General features: G+C 42.8%; 1 protein-coding gene across 3 annotated transcripts; it reads left to right on the top strand.

Moving 5' to 3' along the window:
• The first annotated feature begins 196 nt into the window (after positions 1-196).
• Positions 197-27,299, top strand: HIPK1 (homeodomain interacting protein kinase 1). Of its 3 annotated transcripts, none has more exons than XM_035561313.2 (16): positions 197-331; positions 1,044-2,121; positions 8,318-8,441; positions 10,051-10,170; positions 12,109-12,195; positions 13,057-13,241; positions 13,476-13,638; positions 13,965-14,187; positions 15,069-15,190; positions 16,705-16,839; positions 19,399-19,538; positions 19,726-19,908; positions 20,455-20,670; positions 20,934-21,172; positions 21,558-21,694; positions 22,678-27,298. In XM_035561313.2, exons 2-16 carry the CDS (start codon positions 1,046-1,048, stop codon positions 23,161-23,163), a joined length of 3,636 nt encoding a protein of 1,211 aa, XP_035417206.1. In that variant the 5' UTR covers positions 197-331; positions 1,044-1,045; the 3' UTR covers positions 23,164-27,298. The 3 variants fall into 3 exon arrangements, with proteins under 3 accessions (XP_035417206.1, XP_035417205.1, XP_035417207.1); XM_035561312.2 differs by having other exon boundaries at positions 19,396-19,538; positions 22,678-27,297; XM_035561314.2 differs by lacking the exon at positions 16,705-16,839 and having other exon boundaries at positions 19,396-19,538; positions 22,678-27,299.

The raw sequence follows: 27,299 nt of genomic DNA, 5'->3' as shown, positions 1-27,299 counted from the left end.
CGGCCTGCCCGGCCGCTCGGGGCTCGGCTGCCTCAGTCTGGCGCGGGCGGCCGAGGGGCCCGGAGCGGCGGGAGCGCAGCGAGGCCGCGGGGGGCGCTCGGGCCCGGGCGGCGGCGGCGGCGCGGGGCGGGGGGAGCCCGGCCGGGCCGTGAGGGCGCGGCGGAGCCTGGCGGCGGCGGCGGAGCGGCCTGGGGGCTCCCCCCGGAGTGCGCGGGCCGAGCGGGCCGGGCCGGCGGCCGCGGCGGGGCTATGATGCGCCCGCTGCGGGGCCCCGCACCCCCGTGTGTCCCCCAGGCAGGTCCGGCCCGCGGCTGAGAACCCCCCACCGGCGGTGAGTGCGGGCCGGGGCCGGGGCCCACCCGCGGGGAGGCCCGGCGGCGGCTCGGGCTGGGTTTGGGGCTGCCTCAGCGGCCGGGCGGCGGAGGCCCGGCCCCGCTGGGAGCGGGGCGCGGCGGGGCGGCGCTGCGGGGGGCGGGGGGGGGGCTCGCGGCGGCCTCGTCCCCGTGTCCCGGCCAGGCGGAGCGGGCTGCGAGCGGCCCCGGCGGCCGCCTCTGGGCCGCGGCGTCTCGGAGGGCGTCGGGCGCTGCCCCCGGGCCGTCCCGGCCTGCGGTGGCGGTCGGCGAGGAGCTCGCGCGCTCCTTGGGGCTTCCTCTCGCCGCTGCCCCAGCGGAGGTGGGAACCGGGCCTGGGGGGAGAGGCAAACAAGCGACCCCGGCCTTAGTTTCCTCAGCATCTTCCTGCTTTCGCGTCGTCTTCTGCTTTTCAGTGCTGCTTTCCCGTCTCGCGCTGGGTTTTCCTTAGCCTTTAGGAAGTTGGGTGAGGAGCTCTGCGTTCTTCCAACTGTAGGCGGGGAGGTAAAACACAGTGGGTCTGTTGGAGAGCATTGCCCCTTGGATGCGCTCAGAATCAGCTGTTCACAGCATTGCCTTCCTTGGTGTTAGGCACCCTGTGGTGCTTAGAAGAATATTTGCCATTTTGTTTCTTGTTCCTTTGCAGCCTGCTGCCACTAAGTAGTCCTAATGAGTTCGTTTCTCCCTTCTCAGGTATGGCCTCACAGCTGCAGGTGTTTTCCCCTCCGTCAGTATCCTCGAGTGCCTTCTGCAGTGCCAAGAAACTGAAAGTGGAGCCCACTGTCTGGGATGTTTCAGGACAGAGCAGTAGTGACAAGTATTATACCCACAGCAAAAACCTCCCGGCAGCTCAAGGGCAAGCTAGCTCATCTCATCAGGTAGCCAATTTCAGCGTCCCTGCTTACGATCAGAACCTCCTTCTCCCTGCTCCTTCAGTTGAGCACATTGTGGTTACAGCAGCCGACAGCACAGGCAGCAGTGCAACAGCATCCTTCCAGAACAGCCAAACCCTAACGCATAGGAGCAACCTTTCTTTACTGGAACCATACCAAAAATGTGGATTAAAAAGGAAAAGTGAAGAGGTAGACAGCAACGGTAGTGTGCAGATAATTGAGGAACATCCACCTCTCATGCTGCAAAACAGACCTGCGGTGGGTGCTGCGGCCACAACCACCACGGTAACCACAAAGAGCAGCAGTTCCAGTGGAGAAGGGGATTATCAGCTGGTCCAGCATGAGATCCTGTGCTCTATGACAAACAGCTATGAGGTCTTGGAATTCCTGGGCCGTGGAACGTTTGGGCAGGTGGCGAAATGCTGGAAGCGTAGCACGAAGGAGATTGTAGCCATCAAAATCCTGAAGAACCATCCTTCCTATGCTAGGCAGGGCCAGATAGAGGTGAGCATCCTCTCTCGTCTGAGTAGTGAGAATGCTGATGAGTATAATTTTGTTCGCTCCTATGAGTGCTTTCAACACAAGAATCATACATGCCTTGTATTTGAGATGCTAGAACAGAACTTATATGATTTCTTAAAGCAAAATAAGTTCAGCCCGTTGCCCCTGAAATACATCCGGCCAATTCTGCAGCAAGTGGCTACTGCCTTGATGAAGTTAAAGAGCCTGGGTCTGATACATGCTGACTTGAAGCCAGAAAACATCATGTTGGTGGATCCTGCTCGCCAGCCCTACAGAGTGAAGGTGATAGACTTTGGTTCAGCCAGTCATGTTTCTAAAGCAGTGTGCTCCACTTACCTGCAGTCACGCTATTACAGGTACGTCCTGACACAACGCCTGCTTTCAGAATGCTGCGCTAGCAGAGGGAAGCTGATCCTGATAAGCGTGCTAAGGGTCCGCTTCTACACATGCTTAACTCTTCTGCGATTAGGTCCAGTTCCAGCTGGGGGGTGGGGGAAAGAAATGATCAGCCTATTCACCATTCTGCTTGTTTCCTGGAGATCTCTTCGGCCACTTGCATGTAAATAAGTACTTCTTAAGTAAATTAAGTAAATTAAGTAAAATTAAAATAATAAACTTCTGCTTTGCAAATGCGACATAATATACAGTCCGGTACCTACCTCTGACCCCAGATTAGTGCACTAAGTTGATTTACCCTGTCAGTAGTTAGTGATGATGCGTGAAGCAGCAAACTGGGGAAACAGTATGCTACGAGTCAGTAGTTTATTTTGGATTGTTTGCCATGATCTTAAATTTAGCACAGTGACCACAGTCATTTAGAAGAGACAGAAGGCAAAGGGGTGCCGATTTCTTTTTGTCCCGGTCCCACCTTCATCTGAACTCACTTCATGAGCACAACTTCCTGGATTAGCCCTTGATAAGTCACGCTTTCATGAGACTTGTAGTTCTTTTAAAATGGGGATGAGCTAGATCTCTGTTTCCCTTAGTGAGAAGTGGAAATGACTTTTGCCTTACTGCTGTCTAAGAATTAAAAAATATATAAAAATTCCTATTCTGTGGGCAAACTTGTTAAAACTCAGAAATTGATTAGCTAGAGCAACGTGTGCTTTTTTCTTTCAATTATTCCTAAAGCTTGTTTTTTAGGATGTTTTTTAGTATAAAGTATCTGTAGACTTATGGCTGCAGGGGGAACTTCTGGCATCTGAGGGACATGTAAAAGTCTGCTGCGTGTGTTAGTGGTTGCTTTCAGCGTTTGGCAAGTTCACTTGACACACAAGTTAACTAGTATCTAGTCCTTCCAGCTGGGACAGGACAGCATTCAGAACACTCCACCCCATCCTGTCTCTGCACTGTTTGGTGTCTTTCCCTAGTTTCAGTTTAAAGCCCTGGCTTGTTGTGAGCTTGTTCTATTTGTTCCTTGTACTCCCTGTATCCTTGCCCCATTTGTTTTGTTTTTTACTTCCACTGAGTACCAGCTTTCTGTGCTGTTCCTTTCATGTGATACACCCTTTTTTTAGTCCATTCCTAATGATCCTCACTCAGCTGGTTGGCCCCCATTTTTTCAATTGTAAACTATTTATTTTTTGTAACTGCAATTTTCTTTTATGCACTATAACTCTGTTAACGTGCTTGCAGTCTAAAATGCATTATTAATTTAGTTGTTGTTGCATTGAAAGAGATTACCACTGATCAAGAGTCTGCTCTGTCTGACTTGCAACTGATGTGGGCAAAGCAGTTTGGGGAGGCATATAGTGCCTTCCAGTTTGTAATATCACACGTGAAAAACAAGAGTGGCTGAGGCACAAGTAGCAAGGGGTGATAAGTATCTTGAAGGGGCTGCCAGGAAGGAAGCTGCCTGCTTCATCTCTGTGTGCTGAACTGAGCTCAAAGCCACTTCCGCCTCCCTGCCAAGGGGTGACCGACAGGCAAGTACCCTAAGATTAGACGGCATTTAAGGGTGTCTGCTCGACTGAAGTTAAGAATGCTGCGATGTGGAAATCTAATATTTAGTGTTACATAATTCGTTTAATGGTGGTGATCACTAAAATCCATATTCTGGGAACTTACAGAGATGGTGTGGAAACCAGGTTATTGTGGGAGATCTGTCTGGGTTGCTTTAACCATATTCACGTTAGTGTTGAGATGAGTTCGAAGTGTTTTTTTTTTTGTTTTTTTTTAATACTGTATATAGTAAATTGATAGAGGCCACTTTTTCGTTTGGTTCTCTGTCAGACATTAAAGATAAACTTTACGTGTTCTGTTTGCTTTTTTGCTTTTAATACCTGTTACTGGGCTTAGGTAACCTCTGTCTCCTGTAGAGAGAGAAGGTCAGATACTATAGAGATGAATTTTCTGATATGTATATACCCTGAAGGAAAGAAGCATTTCTTCATTAATTATACTCAGTGCTGCTGAACACTAAACAGTCTTAGTTTGAATGAGACTTTGAACTTTGAATAGGTCCGTAGGAAAAAATGCAACCTCTTTGTATATTTAGGGGCCATTGCTTTAAGATGCAGCTTTTTCAATAATAGCTAAATGCGCTGCTCCTCTGCATGGGCTTGGATGTACACTGATGAAATGGGGGAATGCTTTGCTATACCGTCTTCGATTCCCTTAATCATGTGGAGAGTTTTGGCTGAACCGTTTGAATTCTTCATATTGAAGCCTTATTTTGAAACGCGTGTGCCTGCCTTCATTTAATTCTTAACACCTCTACTTTACGTGTCTTTAAAAAAAAAAAAAAAAAGGCATCTGAGAAGGTTTGGGCCACGCAGAGGCAGCAGTGGAAGCCGCTGCTGTCCCTTAGTGGCTGCTTCGCTTCCCTGGGCTGCTGCCCTCCAGGGGAGGGGAGGCCAGAGGAAGGTTCCTGGAATCACATGACGGTTCGGGTTGGAAGGTACCTCTGGAGTTCATTTTGTCCAACACCCCTGCTCCCTCCAGGTTTTGGTTGTATTTCTGGCAGTCAACAACTTTCTTTGGTGTTGATGGTGCAGCTGGCCCGTGCTTCCAGCTGGGATGTAGTATTGGGTTTGTCAGGCAAGAGCGTTAAGGCTGAGGCAGGTTTCTCCTTTCCACAAGCATTACTGGTGCTTCTGCAGTGTACCCCAGTCAAGAAGGGCAGTTTCGCTGCCATGACATGGTTGACTTAGTGTGAGAAGTGCCTGTGAAGAATTCCTTGGCTCTGAAGCCTGGCGTGGGCTCAGAGTAGACTGACTCTGGCAGTCACTTTTCTATGCAGTGACTGGCTTCTGTGGCCTGAGGTCTATCAGCAACAGTTCCTGGCCTGAAAACCAGAGTATACGCTCCCTGCATCAGGTGCAGAAGGGTATGGATGCTTTTGTTCTCCCTGTGGAGGATAAACAATAGAGGGAAGTGGACAGCCTGCAGAAATGAAAAATCCCTGTAAGACTTACCTTCCTGCTGTTCAGAGAGCTTTACTCGGTATATGCAAGCACAGCCATCATGTGAGTCTTGCTGACATCCCTACCTCCTGATGTTTCCCGGGGGTCAGTTCAGGAGTACCTGACGTTCAGTCCCTGAGCTTCAAGTCCTATCTTCAGTTCAGACCCCTGAGCGCTGAGGGAGCTTGCAGAATGGAGTACTGTCTGTTCCTTACTTCTGCTTTGGGCTGCCTTCCCTATTTCTGTCCCAGTCGTGTTGGCCTGGGAAGCAGCAGTGAGTGCTGCCAACTTTAACTTTCTCTGCTTGCTGATGCAGCTTTTGAGCTGTGATCATGTTATTCACTGCGTTGCTGGCTGCGGTTGTATAATCTTCACATTACTATGGTTCTGAACAGGGAGGGGGCTGACGACCTCTGCGTAAATATGGCGTGTTTTGAAATGCTTAACTAAGTCTTAGATTTTTCTGCTACTGCTGTGAATCCTCTCTTCTCCAAGAGTGCCCGAGCTTATTTGCTAACCTTGGAAGTCAGAGCAGACCTTTGCAAGCACATATGCAAAGAAAGAATGTTTGATTTCGTATTTCAAAGAGCTTAAGATGGTAAAGATCACTTTAATCTTTGACAGCCCAGCTATGAAAGTGACTTACGCCTGTTGTCTTGTTTCAACTCACATCTCATAAGGCCGCTAATTATAGCAGTGTTAAAGGAGATGATAGAGACTCTTATTTACCAGCTCTGTCCTGGAATCAGAATGAAATCAAGTGGCCTGTGAGAAGTTCATTTAAGTTCCAGGAAACAAAATGCGTAGAATTCAATTTACTGTGATTTTGGTATTGAGGTTTCCAAATACACAAGTCTACTCCAACATGTTGTTAAAGACGGACAAACCATCACATTCAGCCTTTATTGCCATTAATCTCTCTTTCCATGAGAATGGGTGGGATTTTTTCATGGGCTTGTGAAGGATTAGCAAGTTCTGCATGTTCCACAAGCCACTTACGTTGCACATTGCTGGGCAGTCCAAACCAAGGAAGCTTATGCATGCAGCCTTCCTTGGCCAAACTTCCAAACTTGGATGGTTTGAGTCCCATCTGAATTGGAAATTCCTGTGTAAGTAGGAGAATCAAGAATACAGGCTCTCGATGATGATGGCTAGTAGACTGATGGTGTTCTGAAAACCCTGCGTGTATGACTGCATTGTACTTGCTCTGCTTGTGAAGGTGAAAGTACTACAGAAATGGATTCCTCTTGTTAGCACCTGTTAGCCTACAGAGAGTTGGATCTGTTATGGCATAGTTCTTTTACAATATAAAGCTTTAGCTGGAGATTCAGAATCAAAATATCAGATATTGATCGTATTAGCGTAATCATATTATATTTTCACATATGCAAAACCATTCCAAAGTCAACTAGTGCCAGGGATAGATGAGCAAGAAGGTGGAAACAGATTACAGCCAACTAGAGCAGGCGAGTGGAAGATACCATAACAGGGAATGGAGTGAATGTCAGAAAGTCTTGGCTAAATTAACCTGTAGTAATCAGAATAAAAGATTATCACGGCTCTGTTCTTGAGGGGCTCAGACATAAGAACTTCTTTGCTTTAAAGGTGAACAACAGTGTGTAGGTGTGACCTCACTGCAGCAAATAGTTGGTTCAACTATCTATCATTTTTGATAGATCTTACGCTTTCTCAGAGGCACTGCGCTTGGGCAGCTAAGATGAGTACATTTATTTTGGAGACTGGCTAATGGTAATTGTGTACAGTCACCTAAACCAGAAGCTGTATCTCTATTACTATAACCCAAAGGGTGATGAATTGGAGAGTCACTTCTTGCTGTGACAAACAGTTGGGAGGTACATCCAAGTTGAACAGTTGAGGAAGGTATTAGATCTCTTGACACCTGTGTGTTATGCGAACCCTGTTTCAGAATTCTGTAGGAAGATCAGAATGGGTTTCAGAACCTCAGAACCTTTTTTTTTTAACAACAGAACATAACATAAAGTCTAATACAAGAAATTGCATGCTGGCCTTAGAGTATGCTACTTAAGTCATATCCAGAAAAGTATGTGGCCTGTAGCCTAGGACTTTTCTGTCTTCTTTTGATGTTGTGTTAGTTATGCATGAAGAAGAGCAAGGTCTAAATATTTCCTGTACTTTCCAGAGTAAATTCCCATACCGACTCACATGGTTATTGCAGCACTTGGGTTTTATGCTATATGCAAATGTGTGACCAGAATTTAGCCTGACAGAACAGCATCAGTTTGTTTCAGAACAGTGTGTAGGTGCAGAGTTGTACTACAACATTTTGTGTTCTGAGTCAGTTCCAGACAAACCTCCCTGCAATTCCAAACTGAGAATTAGGAGATCCAGGAAGTGGATCCTTCCTGGAGTGTGAGTTTTTTTCCATCACCTTCTGTTGAAGGCTAGGCCAGACAGGTAAATTTTGCATTAGGCGTGGTTCAGTGCACAGAAACCTGTAACACAATCTTGCAGAGCAGTCAAAATCTCTAGCTGGGTTCTCTTTGTCCACTGTCCATTTGTCCAACTTGAAACTCTCCAAAGAAACCCTGCCTGAAAACCAGATAATGGAAACCAAGTGTATCTCTGAAGAGCTGTTTTCTCTGGCTCTGCAGATGCCATTCTTTTCCACATGCAAGCAGGCAGCCTTCTGCAGCTGGTTCCCTGGGGTAATGAGGCCTTCTTCAGAGAAAAGTCTAAGCACCGCCTGCCAGAACTGTTCTTCCAAGTTCTGTTAGGGTAGGCTGCGTGCTGTCTCAGGGATGCCTCTCACCATACATACTGTCATGTGTTATCAAACCAGTTATCGAAGGAGTAACTTCATATCACATTTGCATAAAGGCCAGCTAGGACTTTTACATTGTTCCCACCTATGAGTTGGAGGGCATCATGGCAATAAAGCAAAATCAACCATGCTGCTATGTGATAAAAAGATTGGCATCTGCTAGGACGCTTGAGGAAATATCTTCTACTCTAAGGTGCATCCCTTAGTTTCACATGGATTTACTTGGAGGGGGATGAGGGAAGGAGAAGCATTATCCAGAGTAATTTTTAGGAAAGAACTGTATGTTTTCTGAGCCAAAATTTTTACTACTTTTATTTCTTTTTTTCATCCTTTTGTTTTCAACAGAGCTCCTGAAATCATACTGGGTTTACCGTTCTGTGAAGCTATTGACATGTGGTCACTGGGCTGTGTGATAGCTGAGCTGTTTCTAGGCTGGCCTCTGTATCCAGGAGCATCAGAGTATGATCAGGTAAGAGTGCACGATAGCTGTGAGGATGTTCAAATGAAACCACAATGATCTGTGTCCAGACCCTCTGAACCCACTGTATCCTGCATCAGATTTCATCTAATATAAATGAGCTGTTGTCTGTCATCTTGAGTTCATTTTCTGTCTGTGGTATTCTCATTGTTGGTTTGTCATTGCACAGTAGAGCACAGTTCTGTGTGTTTTACCTTGAGTTGAATGTAGTCATCCAATATAGAGTCAATTTACAGTTAACCCCCTGGCTTCCAAACCCCAAAGCTGTTGAAATACATTCCTGTCAAAACAGAAGTGACGAGTGTGTTCTGACTTGAAACACCCTCTATAATTTCACCATGAGGGCAGTTTTTCCATGTGGAAACAAAGCAAGCCTATCATTCCTGTCCTGTTAGTACCTACAGCAGCCCTCATTTTTAATGCAAAGTGTGGGCCCAAAGCTGTCTCTGAAATACAGGGGCAAGTGACTGTAAAGGCATCTTGAACTAATTATTTCTTTCCGTGGATACTTAACATTATTACCTGGGCTAGTCAGTTGCCTATAAAAGGACAAAATGTCTATATGACAGTCTTTTTGATGCTAATTTTTCCACTGTGGTTTTTATGGTGGTGTCTTTTGACAATGCTTGGTATAGTTTTCCTGATGTGACAAAACACAAAAGTAAGTTTTCAAACTTAGTTAAGTTTTTGTTATATCTTCCTGGCACTGTAAATTTCCAAAGGAAGCATGGTGGTACCTTAATGAGCAGAGTGAGTTAGAAAATAACTGAGGTACACCATGGTGGTTTCCTTGCACAGTGAGTTTTGTGTAATTCTGAGAACCTTATCTAGTCATGTAGGTGGGTGGGGAGGAGGTGCTTTTTCCATTGCTTAATAGACAGGATTTTGCAGTCCTTTGTGAGGCAGCATGAGGTGTGACTTCATGTAGTAGATTTTGATATCCAAATTGCCTTTGAAAAGTAAGGTTGACTTTTTTCATATTTTCTGAGATTTCTGGAGCAGCAAATGAAGCTCAGGCAGAACTTTCGAGAGGGCCTCCAGGAATGAGTTCGTGGGTTTGAGATGGGATTTACAATTACTGTTTAAACATCCTTTGGCTATAAAGCAATAGTTAGGTCTCATAAAGCCAGCAGATTGCTTAGCTGAGCTAAAGTGTAGATAAAAAAGATACTCATCTGCAGGTTCTTTAGGATCCACAGTGGCATAAGTGAAAACTGAATCAATAGATTCATAAGGATCACAAGCTATAATGGTGATTTTAGTGCCCGGCGATATTCAGTTGCTTTGGCACAGTGGAATAGGAGGAGTTTTGCCAATAAGAAATGAAACATGTTAAGGGAACTATATATGAAAATCTGAACAAGGCCTAGTTACCTTAACATCTGTAAATCAGATAGTTTCTATTATTGGTTTTTTTCCTTAAGCTTTTAAATAGACTCCTTCTGGGAGAGGGTCATGACAAAGGAAATTTCAGTTATCTGGGCATCCTTTATTTACAGGTTATTTCTTATTACCTGTGAACAAATCTGGCTGATAATTACTCCATTAGCTATTAGCTCATTATACTGAGAGTCCTCATTCTTTTTATTTTCTTTCCTAGATACGTTATATTTCACAAACTCAAGGCCTTCCAGCGGAGTATCTGCTCAGTGCGGGAACGAAAACAAGCAGGTTTTTTAACAGAGATCCAAATTTGGGATACCCACTGTGGAGGCTAAAGGTTTGTCTCTTTTTGATTACTGATTCTGTTTAGTTCATTGAGGAATCATAGAATGTCCTGAGTTGGAAGGGACCCATAACGATCATCGACTCTAACTCCTGGCACCACACAGGTCTACCCAAAAATTCAGACCATATGACTGAGAGCACAGTCCAAACTCTGACAGGCTTGGTGCCGTGACTGCGTCCCTGGGGAGCCTGTTCCAGTGGGCGACAGCCCTCTCAGCGAAGAACCTCTTCCTGATATCCAGCCTGAACCCCCCGTCGCAGCTTGCCACCATTCCCGCGGGTCCTATCACTGGTCGCTAAAGAGACTAGATTGGCGCCTGCCCCTCCACTCCCCCTTGTGAGGAAGCTGTAGACCGCGATGAGGTCTCCCCTCATCCTCCTCTTTTCCAGGCTGAACAGGCCAAGTGACCTCAGCCGCTCCTCATACGTCTTCCCCTCTAGGCCCTTCACCATCTTTGTAGTCCTCCTCTGGACACTCTCCAACAGTTTCACGTCCTTTTTGTGCTGTGGTGCCCAGAACTGCACACAGTGCTTGAGGTGAGGCCGCACCAGCGCAGAGCAGAGCGGGACAATCACTTCCCTCGACCAACTAGCAATGCCGTGCTTGATGCATCCCAGGATATGGTTGGCCCTCCTGGCTGCCAGGGCACACTGCTGGCTCATATTCAACTTGCTGTCAACCACAACCCCCAGATCCCTCTCTGCGGGGCTGCTCACCAGCGTCTCGTCACCCAGTCTGTACGTACAGCCAGGGTTGCCCTGTCCCAGGTGCAGGACCCGGCACTTGCTCTTGTTAAACTTCCTGTGGTTGGTGATTGCCCAGCTCTCCAATCTGTCCAGATCTCTCTGCAAGGCCTTCCCACCCTCAACAGAGTCAACAACTCCTCCAAGTTCAGTGTCATCAGCAAATTTACTCAAAACACCTTCTAGTCCTACATCCAAATCATTTATAAAAACATTGAAGAGCCCTAAAATGGAGCCTTGGGGGACCACACCAGTGACTGTCCGCCAGCCAGATGTGGTCCCATTTACCTCAACCCTTTGAGCCCTGCCCGTCAGCCAATTGCTCACCCATCGTATGATGTTTTTGTTTAGCTGTATGCTGGACATTTTGTCCAGTAGGATCCTATGGGAAACTGTGACAAAAGCTTAACTGAAATCCAAAAAGATCACATCAGCTGGTTTCCCTTGATCGACTAGATGGGTGAGGACTTGATATAAATTCACATCTGGTGTGCTGTGAAAACATTCTGAGTATATTTGAATGGTATTTCAAATCCAATCTATAGCTGATTTGTGTATTTCATTCCAGAAATTGTGCAGACCTCCTAGTACTCATCTAACAATAGCAGCTGTGAATGATAGCACCAGCAAAGAGTGGGTGTTAAAGTAACTGAGATAATGGTTATTACCTATTATGGTCTGCTCAGTCTTGGTGAAGTATGTCATCTTGTTGTCATCTCCTGACAATACTGAGAAGAGTAGGGAGTACTCATGGGGTGGGTTTTAGTAACAGAAATGTTTGTGTACTGGCAGAGGACAGGAAAGAATCAGATGTACACTTGATTTAGCTTCAAAGCTGAGCTTCCAAAGGAAGGGAGTTTTGCCTTTCTTCTTTGCAAATGGGGGACTTAAAAATATTTATAGCCTTTTTTTTCTCTTCCTAAACCAGAAATCTTCACATTAGTGCTACCTAAGGAAGCGTTGAAGTGAACTGATCCAATTGTTAATTCAGCTTTGACAGTGGTTAACGAGTGATCTAGTTTGACAGATGAGAACCCATGGCTTCTTTGGTTTGGCACACTGACATATAATTTATATTAAAGCAGGCAAAAGATTACCTGGCTTGACTCTTTTCTTGTTGCTTTTTCTTTCTTATATCTCAATTTCTCAAATCTCAGTTTATATTAACAAATGCTTTATTTTATAGACCCCAGAAGAACACGAGTTGGAGACAGGGATAAAATCAAAAGAAGCACGGAAATATATATTCAACTGTTTGGATGATATGGCGCAGGTGTGTAGAAATACTGTAACACACAGATAACTGTCATTTTAAGTACTTAGATTATTGGGGTCTCTAAAAAGGAGGCTCCTGGGCAGGAGCAGTTGTTTTCCACGTGCTGTTGAAAAAAATAATGTAGGTTTGCCATGGAGCCAATTTGCATCAGAAATCACTGTATTGAAGACTACAACAATATTAATTATGAAGCTGTTAGAGATTTCCTGTTCTTTCTTAGGCTTTGATCTGGTGGATGTAACAAGTGTGCTTAGCCTGCATCACTAGAAGTAGTCTAGCTGCAGTCAAGTAGTAGGAAAGCTAAGCACCTGCAGATGTGTTTATAGGATTAAGCCTCTTACTGAGCTTTGGAGATCTCAGCATGCTGACAGGAACTACAGACTGTTCTATTTTTTCATTATGCTTTCAGAGGTGAAAAGGAGGAATATCTGAGTGTTTTTAATAATGAGGCTTTGCATTTTAAACATATCGGTATCGATTTTCTCTTGCTTTTGTAGCTATTATCATGGCTTGACATTTGTGCAGAGAATGTAGGATCTTGTCATTCTGATTTGCTAGCCTCTTACAACCCTGCAAAATAGAAAGAGGGCATATTGCCAGGCGGTGGAGAATGAAGCCTGGTTGCTGTCTGTTGAGCAGACCAGCTTCTTATTGAGCTGAGAATTCCGTGTGTAAGTTTGACTTCTGCTTTTAGAAGGGGCAAGGGAAAAGTTACATGATAGTGCTGTAGTACCTAAAATTAAGTTGGCTAAGAGACAGAAATGTTTAATAACTATTTCTGCTTGATATGAAGTTACTGAATTGTTAAGCAGCAGTGAATGTGATGTTTGCTTGAACTACTGCAATTTTGTTTTCAAGGTGAATATGTCTACAGACTTAGAAGGGACCGACATGTTGGCAGAGAAGGCTGACCGAAGGGAGTATATTGATTTGTTGAAGAAAATGTTGACTATTGATGCAGATAAGAGAATTACTCCGCTGAAGACTTTGAACCATCCATTTGTTACAATGACACATCTACTAGATTTTCCCCACAGTAATCAGTAAGCTTCCTTAGATTTCTTGTTTTGTTTCAAGAAGACTTAGTAGAAACACAGAATAGCACACTTTTACTTCGATGCTGTTTTCTGCAGTTCCTGGCTGATCTGAAAACAGCGAAGGCATGTTCATAAGCTTCCTTTTCATGCTTTAGGACATAGTTAGAAATGTCATGTCTCAGGTATATTGTAGATAATATTTTTATGTATCTCGTATTTTCCTTCTGTCTTCTGTTTCAGTGTGAAATCCTGCTTTCAGAATATGGAGATCTGCAAACGAAGAGTTAATATGTATGATACAGTGAATCAGATTAAGAGCCCATTCACGACTCATGTTGCTCCTAATACAAGCACAAATCTGACAATGAGCTTTAACAACCAGCTCAATACAGTACACAATCAGGTAATAGCATCTTTTAGCTGTTTTATATTAACTGAAGAAAAGGAGTAGCCTTTTCTGCAAAATACCATATTTAATTTGTAGTCTTGTCTTGAAGTGTAATTTTCCAAAACTCAAGCCAAGGCATTCTCTTCTTCACCTAATCATATTGGCCTGTCAATTCAGCAACGTATGTAAAGTTGGTGCAATTCATGTTTTTTTCTTATGTTGTTTTACGCTTTTTACCTAAAACCTTTTCCTAGTGCTTGTTTCACAGTGTAGTCTTGACAGTTCCTGTTTGTTTTTATAACAAGGAGGAGTAATAAATCTGTAATATTTTTGTTTTCTAGGCCAGTGTATTGGCTTCCAATTCTACTGCTGCTGCTACTCTTTCCCTGGCAAACTCGGATGTCTCCTTGCTAAACTATCAGTCTGCTCTGTATCCATCATCCGCAGCACCGGTTGCAGGAGTGGCACAACAAAGTGTTTCCTTGCAACCTGGAACCACCCAGATCTGCACACAGACTGACCCATTCCAGCAAACATTCATTGTTTGTCCCCCTGCTTTCCAAAGTAAGTTGAAAAACCCTTTGTATGGCACTGTTGTTTCAGTTAGATGAAAATGAGAAGTTGTGATTAACACTATATTGAGAAAGTACAGAATACCACTCTGTGCTTGTCGCTCAATGCTCTTGCATCAGATATAAATGCAGAATCAGGTCAGACGTGTGTAGACAATTTGGTTCTCTTCCAGGTCATGCTTGAACAGGTGACAGTATCTTGCCTGCCCAGGTTGCAGTCTTCCTCTGGTTGTTCAACCAGTTTTTCCCCCCAAACTGAACACAACAGCATTCCTCAAAAAGCAGCGGACAGAGGAGTCAGGCCTATCTGAAAATAAGAAAATGTCTTGCTGTTTTTTATGTCAAGAGTAAATATCTGGTCTTCAAGTCAGTTCACAACTATTGATGCAATTGTGTAGTGTGCTAATAAGAAATAAACTGTCACAGATTGCAAATAAGTAAAGTTAGCACAAGCATAGCTCTGTTAATCCTGAAAATTCTCCATTCATCTTTATACCTGGATTGTGCTAATATGGAGTATTATTTATGAAATGGGAACTGCTAGTGTAAGGCTTGAATTTTGAACTTAGTCTAAAGCAACACAGAATTAGATGTCTGTTACCTTGCGCATCTGGATTGTTTGTTTCTGAAAACAAGACTGCAGACTTGAACAGAGCTGAGCATTTGAGGGCTGGTTGTCCATGATTGCCCTGTATTGGGGCTGCAGACACATTTACTTCAGCTTGTGTTTTATTAGTAAGCTTTTGTTAAAGGGAACAGCTTTTCTTTTTCATCATCTGACTACGTCTTCTCTTACCTGGTGGGGATTTGATTTGGGAATAATAATAATAATAAAAACAGCTTAGCTTTGCTGTGATTTATTCTGCCCCATAGCTGGACTTCAGGCGACTACAAAACATTCTGGGTTCCCAGTGAGGATGGAGAATGCTGTCCCAATTGTACCACAAGCACCTGCAGCACAGCCATTGCAGATCCAGTCTGGAGTTCTCACCCAGGTAAATAACTAAAGAAAGTCCAGAGATAACTGCAATTCCTACCACCATCCAGGAGAACTTGACTCACCTGGTGTTTGGGGCGAGTGCTGAGGGTTCTCAGAGCACTGAAAGGTTAAATGGAGATCACTTCTAAGACAGTGTTTTCTCATTTGTTTTGTTTTGTTTTTTTCCCCCCTATTTTAAGTCTAAACTATTTTATATCATGTGCTTCCCTGGTTTTAGGGGATTGATTTAATAACAGGAATAAACGTGTGCTTTCCATTTGTTAAAAACACTTTTTACACAGGTGTGCACCGCCTTACAGGTAGCGGTGTACACTTTTGCATACACTTCAAAAATAAGGCAGCAAATTTTAGATGAAATCCATTTGAGAATTGAGATCCCAGAAAACAGAGGTGGTAGCAAAGATAACGCATGTTATAATTTCATCTTTAAATCAATGAAATTATTTCTGAATTCTTCTCAATTGGTTGCATTGTTAGTGTGAATCGAACTGTAGCAATGACATACCTATTTCTGTTTGCAGTTTAAATGGCATGCAATATCAAAATTCACAGGTCACTCTAAAAAGATGTTTAAAACATTAGTAATGTGTTGTAAACTAAAATGTTATTTAAAAAAAAATCTAATATATACTGAGTGCCCAGTCATTCCCAAGTATTATTCATTGAATAATTGTAATTGTCTTTAATTTGACCACAGTTCTATTTATTTGCATAGTTTAAGTTTTTGCTGACATTAACACATACTTTATTAATTTTACTATCCAGGAAGTATATTGTACTACTGACCTACTTGCAGAGGAGTAATTTTAGATTGTTCAGTCCAAATAATTTTGTTGGCATTCTGTGATTTCTGTTTTGTTTGGCAGAATTATACAGGTAACAGTATCCAGAAAACAGAATACGCTTGAAGGAAGCCCACCTGAATCCAAACCCTATTTTTCTTGAGAGTACAAACTGTAGACTATGAATATAGTTTTAATTCGATGTTTGAGAGACTAATATTGGTAGTTTCTTGGTAGTTTCATTACAAATAACTGTTCTTTAATGGTACAAAAAGACCTCTGGTGCCTTTTAATAAATGCCTTAGTTTTTCCAGGAGTACTGTATGTGAATTTGGAGGTACGATATTAAATACTGTGCCCTTCTAGGGGGTGCAGTTTGTTATGGCTTAGTGTAGTGTATTTAAGAGACAGTGTAACTTGCTCTCTGGGACCTGGTAAAATATAACAGTAGCTGAACACTATCTCATATTTACTTCTCAGTTATGTCATCAGAGAGATCCCGTTCCCAAATTCCACGTTCCCTGTGTTCCCCTCAGGGACATATAATTGCATAGTGGAACATGCCTAGAGGGTCAGAGTGTTGGTTTCACTGCATCCATTACAACTCTGGAATCTACTCAAGCACTATAAAATGCCAGTGAGGTGAAACCTTTTCTGGCCCTATTGCTGAACCCACTTATCCTGCCTCAGTACGTTTGTTTCACTCACTGCCTGATCTACATTTCAGGGAAGCTGTACACCACTAATGGTAGCAACTCTTCATCCTCAAGTAGCCACCATCACGCCGCAGTATGCGGTTCCCTTTACTCTGAACTGCGCAGCCGGCCGGCCAGCGCTAGTAGAACAGACGGCTGCAGTACTGGTAATTGCCTCCCTTGATTGTGTTCACTAACTGAGTTTTTGTTTTAACTTAGACTTGCAGAGGGCATGGAAGCATGTGCCATCTTGTGGCTGTGTTCTCGCTACATCTTAATGTCTTGTTGTTTTCCTCCCCAACATTGCTGAAGCACTGTCTGACTCTGATGTTTAGTGTGGCTCTGTAAAGAATCCAGATCCATTGACTATTACTCTTTACTAGCCTAGTAGTATAAAGCTCTTCTAAGCTACGCTTTAGAAGAGTTATAATTATTCTCGTTCTTTGCTTACTATCCTATCTTTGCCTTTTGATTTTTGAATACAAAGGAATCAGCCTTTAGCTTGACTCTGCTACAGGTACCTGGATGGCCAGAATTTGAACTACTTGGCAAGTTAGCTACCTACTTTTGTTTTCAACACTTGAAAAGCTGCTTTTCGTGTAGAAATGTTTCAGGTCATTAAGCACAGGCTAAAACCTCTAATGATAGCAAATTCTCTAGTGTATTGCTTTAGCAGTTGATTTCTCTTAACCTTTGTTCAACACTGACAGGTTTCTGGCCTTTTATTATTTGTAGCCAATCACAGGTAGCTTGCTTCATCCAGAAAAAGATACTGTTCTTCACAGATACTTTCAGTTCGTATGTATTTCTTGTTTGAAATTAAAGGTGAGCGTTAGTATTTAAAATGCCAATAAGCTAGCTTGTAGGGTATTTGGAACAATTGGAAAAAAACGATGGGGGAAGGAAGTAAATACACCTTTAGAAAGTACATGTTTTCAAAATTGTCCTCTTTGTATTAATATGGCACCTGCATCAGAACAACTTTGCAAGTGCCACAGAGAAGTCATCGTAAAACTCCAGAATCAGATCAGTGAAGCTTATGAAAGCATTGCAGTACACTTAAGTGCTGGTATCTTCACGTGTCTTTCAAAGCACATTCCATTTCTTCTGTGAACCATGTTGTTTCTTGTGGCTTTAGTGGTAGTTTGAGTGTCATTTTCTTCCAAGATGGAGACCTCTCCTGAAGTGGAATTTGCTCGAGCCATACCTGTACTGAAATTAAAACCCACTCATTTGAGTTCTTCTGAACCAAGTTAACCACTCCCTATTTCTGAGGATGGGAAGGCAGGAGAGTGGGCTTCTCCTGGGTCACAGCTCTGAGCTAAGACAGCTCCAGGGATGTATCTCCTTTCCTCCTCTTGAATTTTGATTGCTGAAAGGCTGCAATCTAGGCTCTGAAAACGGCAAGGGGTGACTGTAGCAGAGCTTGGGACACAAGTGAGACATTAGTGTTGTTTTCAAAAGTGTACTTGGACTTCTGATTCAACAGGCAAATTAGATCGATTCTCCTGTGCATGTACAGCGGACTTGACATTCAGCTCCCCTGTACAGCAATGGGAGATCAGAGCCAGTTGTCTCCAAACTATGAGCCTGGATTCTGAGTTTCTCTGGAGAACTTATTATTTCTGTTTGGATTCTGGGAGCCTTTGGCGTGAATTTGCTCACCTTTAGTGCTTCCAACACTTCTCCCCTGCTGCTTCCCCTGAGTTTGCATTAGCCATTTGCTAAGCTTTGCATATTTTTGTCCTTCCTCTGTCAAAACAGTTCGTCGCTTGGAAGGCCCGATTTCTGCCTCTCGTTGGGAATTTAAATATCTTGCTGTATTAAACTCTCTGCTTTGTCTTGTGCAGGTGTTGGCTTTTGGAAAGACGCATGGTGTGACTTTTAACACATTTCTCTTTATTTTTTTTCAATATTATTGTTATTATTATTCCGCTTATGTTGGCAGAGGTTTTAGCAGTTCTCTGCTTTGAAGGCTTCTTGTTTGGAACCAGTATTTGTAATACGTGGATCTGTTACTTGCAGAAATATTTTGTTTAAAACAGCGGGTTTTTATATTTTTGCAGTTCAATCTGCAATAAAGAGGCATGTATTTTCAAAATCATGGGAATATTGTACTGCAGAATTTAGTGTTTTTTTTTTTTTTTTTTCAAAAAAATTCTGTCTTTTGTCAATTTGAACAGGAATGTTAATAATTCTAACAAATTGAAAATATCTTCATGTATCTCCCATGTGAGTAAATGTTTCCCTCACTGTGGTTTTTCTATACTACTTTAGTTGAGGTGGGGTACATTTCCATGATAATAACGTTATCACAGCTATCTCAATGTGAGACCTGTAATCCAGAAAAACAGAAAGGACCAAATTGGCTTCACATTTTGGAATTCTCCAGCAGAGCAGGATGCATAAGCTTATACGCAAAACAGTCCTGAACACTTTTGCTGCATCCAGCAGCAGCATAATATCTGTCTGCGTTCTGCAGTACGACTTTTTCCCAGGTGACATCTGGGATACAAAAGGTTAGCAAGGTGTCAGGAGAAGCTTGTTTCTCTGATTTTTGTGTTGTCTTGCTGTTCTGAGACCTTTGGAGAAAGTGCAATGATGTGCCTTTATCTCTGCAAGTTAACAATCTACATGAGTGCATTTATTGCTTGGAACAAGTCTCTCTCTGTCTGTAGGAACTGAGGTCTAGTAAACCTGTGTATCTGTTTGTTGTTTTGCAGCAGGCCTGGCCTGGGGGAACCCAGCAGATACTGCTTCCTTCCACTTGGCAGCAGCTCCCAGGGGTTGCTTTGCACAACTCTGTTCAGCCAGCAGCTGTGATTCCAGAGACGATTGGTGGCGGCCAGCAATTAGCTGACTGGAGGTAGGGATTACACAGGGTCCAATTCTATGCCCAATGAAAATACGTGCCATTGCAGTACTACCTGCACTGCACAGAATTTCACCCTCCCCTTCAATTTCATGCAGGAGCTCAGTGCAGCTGTGCCTACGCTGCAGTGCCTGCGGTGCTGCCATGGGATTTGGGTCTTTTTTTTTTTTCTTTGCCTCAGGAATGCGCATTCGCATGGAAATCAGTATAGCACTCTCATGCAACAACCATCACTACTGACCAACCATGTGACGTTAGCTACAGCACAGCCTCTGAATGTTGGGGTTGCTCACGTTGTTAGGCAGCAGCAAAACAGCAATGTTCCAGCAAAGAAGAACAAGCAGCCAGCGCCAAGTGCAGCCAAGTAAGGCTTCATCTCCTACCCCTAGAGATACTGTGGGTGTGTTGTGGAGGTCGCTTTCATGGTGTGGAAAAACTGTTCTTATGATTACAGAGTTATTGTCTATGTAATGTTTGTGCTACAGTTGCTTTTAAATATGTCTTGGATAAGGCCTTTGTACTATAGTCACTGATTTAAGTGATCTTACTTCCAATGCGATCGTAAGGTTGATGGTTGACCAAGTGCTTTACTGTACTGGTCAAAGGGGGCTTTTATGCATTCAGGATGTGTTGGTGTCATGACAATACAACTGACAAGAGGTGGCAAGTTTCTGATAGTGCTCAGCCGGATCGGTCCTGCTCAGAGCATTACTAAATGCATTTGTCCCTTCTGGGACACATTCCATGGCATTTTGCTATATGACGGTATGCACTGAGGTTCTCTGGGTATTTCAAGACGTTTCTTTTTGTACGTGTGCTCCAGCCTGCTGAAGCCTAGCTGTTTTTCATGCTGGTGCTGATTTGTCCTGGCCTGCTGACACAGATGAATACTGCTTTGGTTTTCCTTTAGGCCCAGCACGACTCTAGAGACTGTGCCCACTCAAGTTTACTCGCTCATTGGGAGCAGTCCTCTGCGCTCCACCTCCTCCTCCTCCAATGTACTCGTCCCAGTGCAGGAGCAGCACCAGCCCATTGTGATCCCAGACACTCCAAGCCCACCTGTCAGCGTCATCACCATTCGTAGTGACACTGATGAGGAAGAAGACAGCAAATACAAACCTGCCAGGTAGGAAGTTCATTTAGCAGTCCAGTACTCAGGAGAAATCAGATGAGCCCAAGTATCGGGGAGAGTGGGGAACGCTACACACAAAGCCATGTCTAGCCTAAGAGCCACTGCACTGACTGAAAAGGCTGCATCATGTCCACTGTATTATTTGTCTCTTTAATTAACCAGAATCACACTTGACTAGGAGGAGGGTATAAGATCTGCGAGGGAGATGTCTTGTGGGAAAAACTAGAATGTTTTTTTTTTTTTTTTCCCCCCTGCAGTTTGGGTATGAAGCAGAGGTCCAATGTCATCAGCTACGTTACTGTTAATGACTCCCCTGATTCCGACTCCTCCCTGAACAGCCCCTATGCCACAGACCCACTTTCTTCTCTCAGGAGTACAGGCGGTGCCCTGGAGCTGCCAAGCAGAGGAGCATCTGACAGCTCCAACTCCCGTACTATTATTGTACCACCATTGAAAACACAGCTCAATGACTGCATTGTAGCTACCCAGTCTTCAGGTAGGTATGCACTCGTAGGTTGCTGTGCTCAGTAGTTTTTGCCAAGACTCAGATGCTGTCTCATCCCTGACAGCTTTGTCCTCACAATTTTGAATTGTCTGCATTAGGTCTTCAGCTGCTTGAAGTTTCATAGCTGATGTTTTGAGAATGCACGCTTCAGTCTGTTTTTAGTTTGATACGTTTACCTTTCATCTATATTTGGCTACACATAGAAAGATCTGTAAAAGTTTCCAATGATTTCTTGTACCATCAAATTTTAAATTATAATTGAAGAGATGGCTCTGTTATGGAAGTAGGTCCTATGTGTCTTCAGTTACCTAAGCTGGTTATCACAGTGTGTGGAGTGTGAGGGGGAAGAATGGATTAAGCTGTTGAAATCTTTCAGGTATCCTGAGCGGCACCAGTAAGACCAAGCCAGTGGCGTCTGTGAGCGGGCAGTCATCAGGATGCTGTATAACACCTACTGGGTATCGATCACATCGTGTGGTAACAAATGGTGTGCAGCCTCTCAATCTCAGCCAGGTAATCACCGTGTGACTTTTGCTGGCCTTTGAACATGATGCAGTCAGTTGCTTTAGAAACACTATACAATATGGCAGAGTGACTCCTCTGCAAGAGGATTCATAGTTGCTACCTCGTTAATTCTTTGAAGATGATTCTGTTCTGTGGCTGTGCAGGATAGGGTAAACTTTGTGGGAAGTATAGGTGAAGTTTCTTGAGCCAAAGAATTTGCTGCTGTACCAGAGCACAGGAGAAGGAAGCACAGTTGTGCTTGTATTCTTTGTTTGTACTCCCAGTCATGCCTGTCTTTCAGTGAGTGAATCTTTCTGCTCAGGTGGGAGAGGGACACCAGGATCCAGCTGCTGAATTTGAGTAGTGTTTAAGGTACTAAACAGTATGAGACGAGGGGATTCTTCTGTTCTTTACCTTTTTCTAGATCTCACAAAGCCCTGACCAGGAGATTAAGCTTGAACCTTGTCTCTCAAACTAACAATTAGCACTTGACTTCCCTTGAAACCTTAGAGCCTGGTTTTACTTCAATTTGTGTTACTACTTTTGATGTTTGAGTCAAGCTGCTGTAGCCTTTTGGAAGAGAGGAAGCGATACATCTCCAGCCCATTTCTGGCATGGGGACAAGACAGGCTTTGTTGTTGTAAAATGGGGCAGTCCTGCTGCCTCTCTCACTGAGGTGCAGAACGGCACCTTGAGGAAGAGTTAACAGGCTGGGTCAGTCTTAGAGCCTGCCTGCGTTTGTACAGCCAAGTACTGTGGTACCCCAGGTGTGGCAGTTTGGTCTCATTGTGGAGGAAAAGTAACCTTGGTTTTAGTGGAACTGCAGTAACCCTTGTCAAATTATTAAAAGGGTTTCACAGGTGGGAATGGAGTTTCTGACAGAAGAGTCAGTCCTGCAGCTAGAACCCAGGTGTTGATTGGGAGGCTCTGGCTGAACCCTTTCTTGTTGCCTGAGGATACCCGCTAACTTTGTTTACTTTTTTTCCCTGCAGAACCAGCAAACAACAGTGCTGGCTTCACAGGAGAGAAGTGGAAATGCAGGCCCACGTAGGCAACAAGCTTATGTGGCACCCCTCACATCAACTATTTCTCAGGCTCCCTACACGTTTCAGCACAGCAGCCCCGTGCATCCCCACCTGGCAGCAGCAACTGCAAATGCACACCTGTCCAGCCAGCCTCATATGTACACTTATGCTCCAACCACTGCTGCACCACTGGGCTCCACCACCTCCATCGCCCATCTGTTCTCCCCTCAGGGCTCTTCACGGCACACCCAATATGCTGCCCACCCTAGCACACTTGTCCACCAGGTCCCTGTGAGTGTTGGTCCAAGTCTGCTGACTTCTGCAAATGTTCCACCTGCCCAGTACCAACACCAGTTTGCTCCCCAGTCCTATATTGGTGCTTCCAGAGGATCTGCTATTTACACTGGATATCCGCTGAGCCCTACAAAGATCAACCAGTACTCATACTTGTAGTTCCTAGTAGAACACTGTCCTGCAATAGGCCTGAGAGATTGGAGAAGGATTTCAGGTGAACCTTTACCTGGTAATGACTGCCTGGCTTTTGTTTCTCCCTTCTCTGCTGGTATGTTGTTCAAAAATGTCTCTGGTGAGTTCAGTCACTAACTGAGCAGCATGCTTTGTTACCAGTACGAGGGTCACTAATTAAGTTTTTAAAGTTTTACTTACTTTTTATAGATGCTTTTAAAAACTTCATGGTCACATTTATTTAAAATTGTTCTGTTATGCTAATGAGAAGGGTAAGGAAAATCAGTGTCTTGGAAGACAGATGTGATGATTTTTTTAACTTGTATAATTTAAACAAAAAGACTAGCAGATTATTTTTTCAGCAGCTTGCACAAATCCATGTTGCCACTAAAAATGTAGTGCACATTTATCTCGTTGTGTTGCTATGACAGTTTTAAAATCAAGTTTAGTGTTTTAATTTTTGTTTTCTATTTTAATTTGTCTCTAACAAATTGCTGGCTCTGTAAAAGCCATTACATCTCCATATATGTTACTGTCAAAGTTTTGTGTTTACTTCTCTGTTTTTTAAATTTTTTAAGGACTGGTAGAGACAGCTGCCTTGTACTAGCAACATTATATATTCAGGAACCAACATAAACCCTGAAATCTGTTTTGTTTTCTTGAAAATTCTGCATTTCCACAGCATAGTCAAATTTTTATTGCATTCATTGAAGAACTCTTAAGTTTTTTGAACTTTATTCAAGATCTCACTGTGTAACAGAGCTCAAGATCTTTGCCAGGATGCTGTAGTCTTCAGTTGAGAATGAATAGTGCCACATTGCTCTAAAATTTGGTTTCTGCAGCATATTAGATGCTGGCCCTAAAACGGAGCTGGATTCCTTCACAGAAGCACAGGACTTTTTTGTTCTGTTTTTCTTAATATTTTTCTTCACATGATTCATTTAGGAGGGAGTTGAACAATTTAAAATACAATGAAACATCACTGTATTGATGTGTACAGCTTTTTATACTCCTGTGAGCGTATCCTCCCGGATATGTCAACAGCTACTTTAAAGCGCTCTTAATAAGACTTGTATACAGTACATGCATGTAGGAATTGAGGAAAAAAAAAAGAAAAAAGAAAAAAAGAAAAAAAATCCAGATTTTAAAGTTTATTACTGAATTTAAAACTATTTTAGAAGTTTTGTATTGGTGGTGTTTTAATATTTTACATAAAATGAAATATGTACATATTGATTAGAAAAATATAACGAGCAAAACTTCCTGCTAACCCCAAACGTTCTGTCTTTGTAATCAAAATGTGTAGTGATTATACTTGAACTCTGTACTTAGTGTTTGTCTAATTCTTAAACGTTCCTGGGGATGGAGTTGATGTATCCTTTGTATTTAAACCAAAATGAATTGATTCATGTTGGAATGTATGTGATATAATGCAATGGTTAGAGCTCATCACTGTAGCACTGAGAGAGGAGTAGAGCTTCATGAGAGAAAAGGATACCTTCTGATTTGTTTTGCACAGGTATGTGTGATGAAGAGTTGTTTGGTGTGTCCCCTTATTGTAGTGCCTTAAATGATGATGTAGTGTGAATAGAGTTTACAGTGAGCTTGCCTTATGAGGGACCAGCAAGCCCCCGTCGAATTGAAGCAATTCACTAAGCTTATCACAGCAAGAACAGCAGTATGTTGCATAGGTGCATTGTTCTCGGTTTTAATGCTATCATAAAAAGCTACATTTTTGTTTGGAGTGAAGCGATGTTCCCTTAAAGCTTTTCCTTGAAATGGCACATGTACTGTTAGATGTCTGTCAGTGCATTTCGAATAGGGTAGTGCTGGGAATGCATTGGAATGTTTAGTCTAATATTGCAGAAGTGATTAAATATGTGCAATCACTTTTTATTAGATTAGTATGGCGTTACCTTCCCCCACGTTAATAGCAGACATTTCTTGTAAAATATTGCTAGCTTGGTGACAGAATATTTATACCAAAGAGAGCCTGCTGTAAAGCACATAATACCATTAAAGTTTTGTAAAGCTACTGCTAATGTGGAATTGTTGGGAAGGTTTGTCAGCTGTATGCCTAGTTAGTGTGCAGAGGAAATACTCAGTTTTCATAATCAGTGGAGTTTTTAAACTACACTTCGTTTTCTTGGGTCCCTTGTACTAGGAATTATTTCTCATCTTCAGTATATAGACTTAAGTATCTTGTCCAAATGGATAATAAACTCGCTTGAGCGGTAGTATTACTGCAGCAATAAGAGGTTTTGGTAACCTTGAATCCCAGTTCGTGTTCCGTCTCAGTGGAAAACAGGCCAGTTCTCTGACCAGTATGTGAAAAGGGCAAAATTAATTTCTGAAATTCTGTATTTTTACTGATAGAAGAAAGTCTGGACTGACCTGAAATTGATGAACTGTTAAAGGTTTGGTATCCCCTTCAATAGAGGGATCAAGGACTTCTGAACTGGACAGTAGCATTAGTGACATTGTTGTTCAGTGTATTTCTAGTCAGAGCACTTCTGTAAAAGTGAGGATAACCAACTGATCTTGCTATTTTACATCATTGGTGTAAACAATGCTCTTTGTTGCTGTAAGCACTTTCTTTTTTTCCATATTACATTGCTTGTTTTCAGTACTTACCATGAGATACCTCTTGGGTTACAGAGTTGTGCCTTTCCATCAAAAGGCAAAACAAGTTCCAATTCCTGTGTTTCAGGAAAACTTTATGGCCTGTTTCACAACTAGTAAAGTGTTTTGTATGCACTTGTAACAGGAAAAAAGACCACTAGCAAAATGTGCTAAAAATTTGAAGAACCTTCCTGCTCCTCTGCCCCCACTTCCCACCAAAAAAATGCAGTTTAAAATGATCATTAAACTCAGTCAAATGTATTCACAAAGTACGGTATCATCTCCTGCACTGTCCAAGTTTCCAAAAGTATTGGAACAAAGAGGACAAGATGGAAACGACATGGGGAAATTGAGTCATTCTCTATTTACAACATATTGTTGATATCCCTGAAATTCCCCTGTGAAACACAGCATAAACCAGCCAAACAAGAAAAGGCCACCCCAGCAGGACCAGGTTTTCACCTTGGCGCACTGGCTTCACAAGTGTGGCAGATCTCAATCTGGCCCCTGGTACGTGTTGTCCAATGTAAGTATATTGTAGTTGGCTCTAAGGAGATGTATCCCTTCTTCCCATGCATATACAGCTTTCAAATTAGTTTAAATAATCGACTGTCCTCATTTTCAGAGCTGCTACGCATTTTGTAAAGAAATATGCTCTCTCTGGGTAGAAGTTGGAGTACTCCTTAATTACTATTTTTCTGAAATAGTTTGGGATTCACCTTTTGAATATTTGGTAACCACAGTCCCATCTAGATTCATTCATGTGATCCATGAACTGTTGTTAAATCGGAGTTGTTCCTGACCTGTATTCACAGCTGTGATAGCCACTGCAATGTCTGAAGCTTTCCTGCTTAGCACCTAGTTGATGGGATGCAGTAATTAACCTCTGACTCAGCAATTTCTTTTAGTACACGAAACTAAATTGCTTCTAAATGACAGGATTGGCACAGCCCTGCTTTCTTTTTATTTTATTTAAACTTCTGAATGGTGCCGCATGTCCACATGGTTGTTTGTTGCTAAACTTTATATAATGTGTGATTTCAGATTCAGCTTGAAATATATCTATCTCACTACATGTAGCAGTACATTATATGTAATGTTAGTATTTCTGCTTGAATCCTTGATATTGCAATGGAATTCCTACTTTATTAAATGTATTTGATATGCTAGTTACTGTGTAAAATTTAACTTTCTTTTATGGTTGTGCTCTTCCTTTTTACAGGTCGCTAGATACAGGTAGTTTCTGAATTACTGATCTATGTTTGTATTGCTGATGTACTTAGGGGGTATGTAAAAATCATTTTAACAGAAGAAATAGATATTTAAAAATTTAATACTAACTATATGGGAAAAGGGTCCATTGTGAAAACATAGTTTATCTTTGGATTCAATGTTTGTCTTTGGTTTTACAAAGTAGCTTGTATTTTAAGTATTTTCTACATAATATGGTAAAAATGTAGAACAATTGCAATGCATCAATAAAAAGGGTTAATTTTCTGTAC

The sequence above is a fragment of the Cygnus atratus genome, chromosome 24 (assembly GCF_013377495.2).
Source record: "Cygnus atratus isolate AKBS03 ecotype Queensland, Australia chromosome 24, CAtr_DNAZoo_HiC_assembly, whole genome shotgun sequence".
Lineage (NCBI taxonomy): Eukaryota > Metazoa > Chordata > Aves > Anseriformes > Anatidae > Cygnus > Cygnus atratus.
This window is presented reverse-complemented; position numbering and strand designations above follow the sequence as displayed.